This window comes from Sphaeroforma arctica (genome assembly GCF_001186125.1).
Source record: "Sphaeroforma arctica JP610 unplaced genomic scaffold supercont1.723, whole genome shotgun sequence".
NCBI lineage: Eukaryota > Ichthyosporea > Ichthyophonida > Sphaeroforma > Sphaeroforma arctica.
Genome location: NW_014039835.1, coordinates 1 through 7796, shown reverse-complemented (window position 1 = coordinate 7796; position 7796 = coordinate 1). Strand labels below are relative to the sequence as shown.

General features: G+C 42.2%; 3 protein-coding genes and 1 non-coding gene across 4 annotated transcripts in view; 2 read left to right on the top strand and 2 right to left on the bottom strand.

The window, feature by feature from the left end:
• Positions 1 to 1515, top strand: part of SARC_08243 (hypothetical protein) — a gene marked incomplete at its 5' end in the record, with an annotated part of 5919 nt that extends 4404 nt beyond the window's left edge. The window contains one exon of the mRNA XM_014297790.1: positions 1138 to 1515. Within this exon, the coding sequence (XP_014153265.1) occupies positions 1138 to 1281 (144 nt within the window). The remainder of the gene's footprint in view (positions 1 to 1137) is intronic.
• A 458-nt stretch (positions 1516 to 1973) lies between these two features.
• On the bottom strand, positions 1974 to 2627 carry SARC_08242 (hypothetical protein; the record flags this gene model as incomplete). The annotated part of the gene is made up of 1 exon (XM_014297789.1): positions 1974 to 2627. One exon carries the CDS (start codon positions 2625 to 2627, stop codon positions 1974 to 1976), a length of 654 nt encoding a protein of 217 aa, XP_014153264.1.
• A 2668-nt stretch (positions 2628 to 5295) lies between these two features.
• Positions 5296 to 6487, top strand: SARC_08241 (hypothetical protein; the record flags this gene model as incomplete). The annotated part of the gene is made up of 1 exon (XM_014297788.1): positions 5296 to 6487. The coding sequence occupies exon 1, from the start codon at positions 5621 to 5623 to the stop codon at positions 6485 to 6487; it is 867 nt and encodes a 288-aa protein (XP_014153263.1). The 5' UTR covers positions 5296 to 5620.
• Positions 6488 to 6608: 121 nt separating this feature from the next.
• SARC_30177 lies at positions 6609 to 6681 on the bottom strand. The gene has a single exon. It is a non-coding gene; the product is annotated as a tRNA-Arg (tRNA).
• Between the last annotated feature and the right edge of the window lie 1115 nt (positions 6682 to 7796).

The window sequence follows — 7796 nt, the reverse complement described above, 5'->3', positions numbered from 1 at the left end:
GTGTGTGTAATGTATGTATGTATGTATATATGTGTGTATATATATATATATATATATATATATATATATATATATATATATGCATGTATCTATGTGTGTGCGTGTGTTAGAAGTGCGGATAATTGTTTATACATACCAGTATTGTACTTTTGTTTCCTCAACGACTCAGTTCAAGGTTTTAGGGTTTTAGCGCTCACGCAGACGATCCAACGTGCATCACATGTGGAAGTTGTATCGTTGGCGTTCTCCACCCTACTCTCATTGGGAAGTGTTGATTTTGGGACGTTTGCTTGCAAAATTGCGGCGAACCCGTGCGACACATGTTTCGAATTGGCGTTCGAAATCAGATTTCACATGAAAATTCGGGTATACTTTTGGAAATTTTTTTAGTCGATGCGTGTAGCGTTATTATAAGAAAATTTAGCCGAGTATATGACACTAAGTCGGCATCATAGAGCCGATTGAATCTATACGTTGATACCATCAATCGTGAGTGTACAACACTCAAAGTGCTTGCGACTGCACTCGCAAATATGGCTTGGCTATTTTTAGATCGCAGACGGGCAGGGTTTAGGGTTTATTCGGCGTGCATGATCACCTGGGTCTTGTAGTATACATCAAAACGATCGCCCGTGTTCTATAGTATACATCAATGGGCCTTCGTACGCACACTTCAATATGTACAATGCTATCTACATGGTGTGTGTACAACATTGGTCCATTGTATGTCTGCGTGAATGATCACCCGTGTTCTATATTATACATCAATGGGCCTTCGTACGCACACTTCAATATGTACAATGCTATTTGCATGGTGTGTGTACAACACTGATAATTACATGATCACCCGTGTCTTCTAATACACATCAATAGGCCTTCGTACGCACACTTCAATATTTGCATTTTAACGTACATGGGGTATGTGTAGTCCATGGAATGGTTTGGTATTACCTTGAACGCGCGTGCTGACGCGCTCCGTTGGGGTCTATCGCACTAGGGCAGGCGAAGCTAAGTGTCTAGCTCGTATTACACCACATTATTCACCACTGCGGCGTTTCATCTGGCATCTGAGATCCATTGGTAAAGCACTGGCGCATGATCGCATGTTGAGCCTTGCTATTTGATGCTCTCTCACAGCTGTTAGCGATTGACCCACACTCGCCCGGTCAAGCACGAGCAACGGAGGCTCCGAGGAATCTGCAGGCCTTCTTGGATGCATTTGGTATCACAGAGGGAGACAAGATGTACATGTCTCCAGAAACCCGTGGTAAGGTTTGGTGAGAGCGGCAATCAAAAGTATACCGGGCATCGACGTGCGATGAATAATAAACCATTTAGTCGAGGGTTTAATCACCCCTTAAATACCATCGAATTCGCGTTTTGGATCGGTTGTGACCGAGAGAGAAATTATCAATGACTGGCGTGGCAGCAAAGTACCTTTACCAACAACAATGAAACAGTGGCCCAAAAAGACGAGTTACTTCCCACTATGGATTAAATGATCCAATTTCTCATCATCCTACTACGTGTGTCCAGCTCACAATGTATTCCAGTACCTTAGGGCCACCCAAGGTTTACATGTAGTACAAGTTTCCGCGACTGATTTGTTCTATCAGGTAGTTTGAGACAATTATATGGGATTGGAATGCGGAAGTACGCAACAATGCAATTTCTGTGAATCTCAGTGTCTCCAGAAGTGGACTATTCCCCATGAGCTTTTCGCTAGTCGTGTACTCATTCTGCTGTGCTACATAGCTACAGATACCAAAATCTAGCACGTGGACTAGTGCAAACATCTCTGGTGCCATCTACCGATTATGAGAAATACTGTGTGACTCGCACAAGACGGAATCTTTAAAGGTAACCTAAAGTCAGTTATTGAGTAGTAATTTTATTGGCTGCAGGTCGGACATATAGCTACAAGTATTGCGCTCTGCATATTCAGAAACCTATTCATGGCGACAGACCTTAATTTACTGAGGTTTGCAACACATATCCACGCACGCCATTGTGGAATTAGTTCGGTCCTTGCACCGGGTGTCCTTTGACTTTTGGTCGTAGTTGGTTCCAATGCGGCAGCGACCTTCCCAGTCTTTGCATTTGATGATTGAGGGCTTGGCAGGTGGGGTTGGCGCTACGAGGGGCTTGCAGCACTCATCAACGCAAGCCATGGTTGAGCTGGTTCTATCCTTGCACCTAGTGTTCTTTTCGCTCAGGTCATAATAGGTCCCAAGACGACAGTTTCCATTCCACTCTTTACATTTGATGACGGAGGAAGGTTTAGCGAAAGGGGAGGGTGCAACAAGTGGCTTGCAGCATAGGTCCACACACGCCATGGTGGAGTCCGATCTATCCTTGCATCTGGTGTCCTTTTCGTTTCGATCGTAGTCGGTTCCTACGCGGCAATGCCCATCCCACTCCTTGCATTTAATGATGGACTGTGGCTTTGGGGACGGAGACGGTGCAACAAGCGGTTTGCAGCATAGGTCCACACACGCCATGGTGGAGTCGGCTCTGTCCTTGCATCTTGTATCGCTCTTGTTGTAGTCGGTTCCAATGCGGCAAGGACCTTCCCAGTCTTTACACTTGATGATGGATGACGAGGATGAAGCTGTGGATGCGGCCATAACAGCCGAGCAAGCCACCGTTGTGAAGCATAGTATTGCGGTTGTGTATTTCATGTTTTACAAGTTGATATTTGAGTTTGTTGTTTTAGATTGTCTGATTTGTATGATATGAGGTAGCCCCTGACGCAGCTATATATAGTGAAATGAGTGATAGATAGATCAGCTTACAAATTGCTACTGGTGCCGCTGCAGAGTCTGCACAAGCAAATTGAAGATTTTGCAACTTGATCATTACTCGCCACTTTTCACTCTTGACTTCTCCTTGTCTACAACTTGAATGTTACGTCCTCTTTTTTTTAAATTGTAGATGGACTCGTTGCTCGGATATCATCACCAATCTCGATCTCATTTGGGTTGAAAAGTAGCTCAAACTCAAATCTCAAATCTGGCACTACGTACAAGTTATATGTAACATATGCAAGTTTTAAAAAAGTAGCTCGAGCGTTCCTCTATATAAAGCAAAAAGAGTTAATACATACTTTCACTTACTCTGTTTTACTCCAAATAAGGTCTAAAGAGTACAGAGTAGGCTTAATAACGCTTCTCGTTGGATGAAAGAAAATAAAAGAGAACAACTACTACTCCTCGAGTTGTAAGTTGTGAACTTTTTTTTTCTCACCAACCTGCTTTGCCTTTCAAATGTGTACATATCATATATATTTTTTCAGAGGCTATCGGCCGGGGCTGGCTATGCCTGTAAAGTCACAGCCTAAGTGTCATTGTGATTGTGTGAGGCAGGCGACATGCATATCAAAAAAAAAAATTGAAAGAGCTACATACACTTACAGCCAGGTCTGTCTTTGTTCTTTTTTGTTGTTTGTTTTTTTTAAATATTGTGTACTGTCGGTTGTCGGAGTGTCGTTTAGAGTTTTCCAGTATGTATGTAGTATGTACATATGTATTCAGCATTGGCATTTCATTTATGTTCTTGTTTTTTACTTTTTTTGGTTTTGATCTATGAGTATATGCCTCTTGTTGTCTTATTCTTATGTAGAATTGTAGATCTCTGGTAATTTTATTAAATATCGAATTTTTAAAAATAAACAATAGACGTAACTATTTTGCAGGCCAGCATGAGCTACTGCTACTTGTAGGCGTTGTAGCTGTAGAATTAGTCGGTGTCTAAAACAACTCCTCCGTCCATCACTCCATTACATATAAAAAAATTTCATAGACTAATACATACTTGTACAGCGGATCTGATCAGCGGCTCAACACTGGACAGTGAACAGTACTGGGAAATTTAAATGTTGCTTCTGTTATTTATTTTCTACGTATTTCGAAAGTGCTTGTAGAATTCCACGATTGAATTATCTCTCGTCCTTCCCATAAATTGGACCATATTTTACAAGTTGTTTATTAAACTTATATTCGACCACAATTTACAAGTTGTTTATTAAACATATTCCCTAACTACATTTTAGGGACTGTTTATTAAACATGTTTCCGTAACTACTATATTTCGGAAGCTGTTTGTAACATGTTCTTTTTCCTCTCCACACTAATCTTTCTCAGATGTTTTCCTATCCACGGTTTCATGATTGTTTATCTTGGCCAATACACTCAATTCTCACCGGCGTACTTAACGTCGGTGTCCGTGCTGCTGTCGCAATGTCAGGTTGCGCGTGTTCTGCTACAGCAATGGCAAAGGCAATGAATCGAATTCCTCGGTATGTATTAGAATCAATATTACGCGTTCAGACGCCGATTGTGAACAACTCTCTCCGAATGAGAACTATCGCTGTCGACGGCTCTTTCGTTCGACTACGTCCCCAATTAAAGACAAACTTTAAAGTGTCGCGAAATAGTCGCAAGTATCCACACGCCCTCGTTAGTACAATGTACGACTGTCATTCGCATAGTGTTGTTGATTCTCAAGTATTCGTTTCACACAACGAGCGTGATGCTTTCTTGGCCCGGTTTGTGTCGACTGGTGACATGTATGTTTTCGACAGGGGCTACTTCAGTTGCGCGTTGGCAGACAAAATTCACAACAAAGGGTCGTATTTTGTTTTTCGAGTCAAACGGAACCAACGCACGTTCCCTCATTATACCAGACGAATCTCATATGTACAGGGCGTCGACGTTTGTTACCTTGGTCGAGGGCAGGTTGAGTGTGTGCAAGCTACGGGTCACGTAAGAGTCGGATTCCGCAATCCAGTGACGCGACCGCCATTAAAACCCCAAACCCCTATGTAATGTTTAGTTTTAGTCGGATCAAAGAGGTTCTAAACCCCTGGCCCTTTGATGTTCACATAAGGTTTAGGGTTTTTTTATGAAAAAAGGACATGTTCAATAAAATGTAAGTATAATGTTTTTTTAATGTAGTTATTGTTCGTCGCAGATTATTTTCATTATTGTTAAAACTAACCGAGATGTACGGACCACCGCCGCCGGTTAATACATTACTAAACCCCAAAAACCCCCGAGGACCCAGGTGTCCGACCGTAAAACTCAATGGGAAGCCGTGTCGTCAGACGAAACTGTTGGCGAACGGACTGTGTACATACCACCAAACAAAAGTCTCAAACACCTAAATCCCCGGGGACAAATAGATGTAGTCAACGAAAGCGAAATGATAAACTCTGTCGTCAAGTAATCTCTGGTGTAGGTGTGAAATGTATATACCACAAATAAATAAACAACCCCTCAACTTATTCTATTTCGACTTTATCATTACTGTTAGTACAACCCTAAACCCTAAAACAGTTGTTCTGGACCTAGACACCACTGGTACACAACGGAGTAGTAGTAGTAGTGAGTCGAAAGAAGTGGTCGACGCGAATCGTGTGGGACGGAATGTTGTTGCGGGTGGACACGCGACGTTCAAACATATTGAGTGTGCGTGTCCGTCATTGGTGCCAGGATCGACGCGGATGAGTACAGTGGTACAGCGAGATATTAGGGCATGCTGCGTGTTGGCACTATATAAAGAACACTCTTTGTAAAGAACACACAATAATACATCCACACTCGAACAAAGACTTTAAAACATGAAATACACAACCACAATACTATACTTCGCAACGGTGGCTTGCTCGGCTGGTATGGCCGCATCCACAGCTTCATCCTCGTCATCCATCATCAAGTGTCAAGACTGGGAAGGCCTTTGCCGCACTGGAACCACCTACAGCAAAAGTGATACAAGATGCAAGGACAGATTCGACTCCATCATGGCGTGTGTGGACCTATGCTGCAAGCCGCTTGTTGCACCGTCTCCGTCCCCGAAGCCACGATCCATCATTGAATGCAAGGAGTGGGATGGACATTGCAGCGTAGGAACCGATTACGATCGAAGCGAAAAGGACACTAGATGCAAGGACAGATCCGAATCCACCATGGCGTGTGTGGACCTATGCTGCAAACCGCTTGTTGCACCGTCTCCGTCCCCAAAGCCACAGTCCATCATTAAATGCAAGGAGTGGGATGGGAATTGCCGCGTAGGAACCGACTACTATCGAAACGAAAAGGACACCAGATGCAAGGATAGATCGGACTCCACCATGGCGTGTGTGGACCTATGCTGCAAGCCACTTGTTGCACCCTCCCCTTCCGCTAAACCTTCCTCCGTCATCAAATGTAAAGAGTGGAATGGAAACTGTCGTCTTGGAACCTATTATGACCTGAGCGAAAAGAACACCAGGTGCAAGGACAGAACCAGCTCGACCATGGCTTGCGTTGATGAGTGCTGCAAGCCCCTCGTAGCGCCAACCCCACCTGCCAAGCCCTCAATCATCAAATGCAAAGACTGGGAAGGTCGTTGCCGCATTGGAACCTACTATGACCAAAAGTCAAAGGACACCCGGTGCAAGGACCGAACTGATTCCACAATGGCATGTGTGGACAAATGTTGCAAATAAATAAAAAGTGCGCACTGCGTATCTCCCTTACTTTTCGTTTTTGTTTTTTTGTTTTTTGTTTAGGAATTCATAGCCTTCTGCATCAATACAAATATAAAAGACGAGAAAAAAATACAAACCTTTGCCCTTTGCGGATTCGAACCGCAGGTCTTGTCCTTAGGAGGGACACGTGTTAACCACTTCACTAAAGGGCGCGTGAATGTCTGTTTTAAAATCTTAATCCATACGTCATAAATAAATTGTCTTGAATTCGAAGTCGCCTTGTTTGATTTGAACCTGTTGACAATTGACAGCGTATACACCAGAGGTAACTATTTATAAATAATAAATAGAAACTCACTTGTGTGACAAACGGATCCGGCGATAGCGTGAATAGGCAAGTTCACTTCAGTATGTCTCCAATCGTTCCGAAGTCTGAAAAATTATATTAGAAGGGCAGCGTCGTTTGTTACGCTTGGTCTCTTATTATACTTACATAATTGAGCTGGACTCAAGCATGGATACACAAACACGTCCCGTTTCATTAATTTGTCTAAATTAGCCGTAAGATGTAACATCTGGTACAACACTCTGCAAACACACACAGCTACGCTTGCTCCGTCCAAATCCCATCAACGTATATAACACATGGAATAATTGCCAACTGTTAGATACTTTTTAAGATATAGGAATCCGATAGTATGCTAAAAGGACGCAGCATCCAGACACACAGCATCCAGACACACAAATAACCATCAGACCACCACCGACATCAGTACACCCACCACCCCCACCCGCTCCCGACCTTCTCAATGGAAAGGTTGAAGAATCTTGACATACTGGACTCTGACATACACACTCCTCGTTTCAGCTCTATAGGTTGATGAGGCACTCAGACTGTAAACATTGAACACAAACATCATCCATTTAACAAAAATCATTGTAGAGAAGCATGGAATAATGCTGGAATCTGCAGGAAGTTATATCAGATGGAGGTCAAGCGCAGATACAGGTATTGAGTGAGCAATTCAATCGTATTATAATTAGAGCCGACGATCCGACTGAATACAATCGCACCATAATCAGCCATATATAATCATACATATACTATATATATATATATATATATATATGCATATTTATTTCTATTTCTATTTCTATTTCTAATTTTCTATTTCTACTTCTATTTCTATCTCTATATATACATATATATATACATTTATATATATATATATATATCTATATGTATGTATGTATGTATGTATGTACATATGTGTTTAAGTATGTATGTACTTAAGTATGTAAGTAAATATATATATGTCTATATATT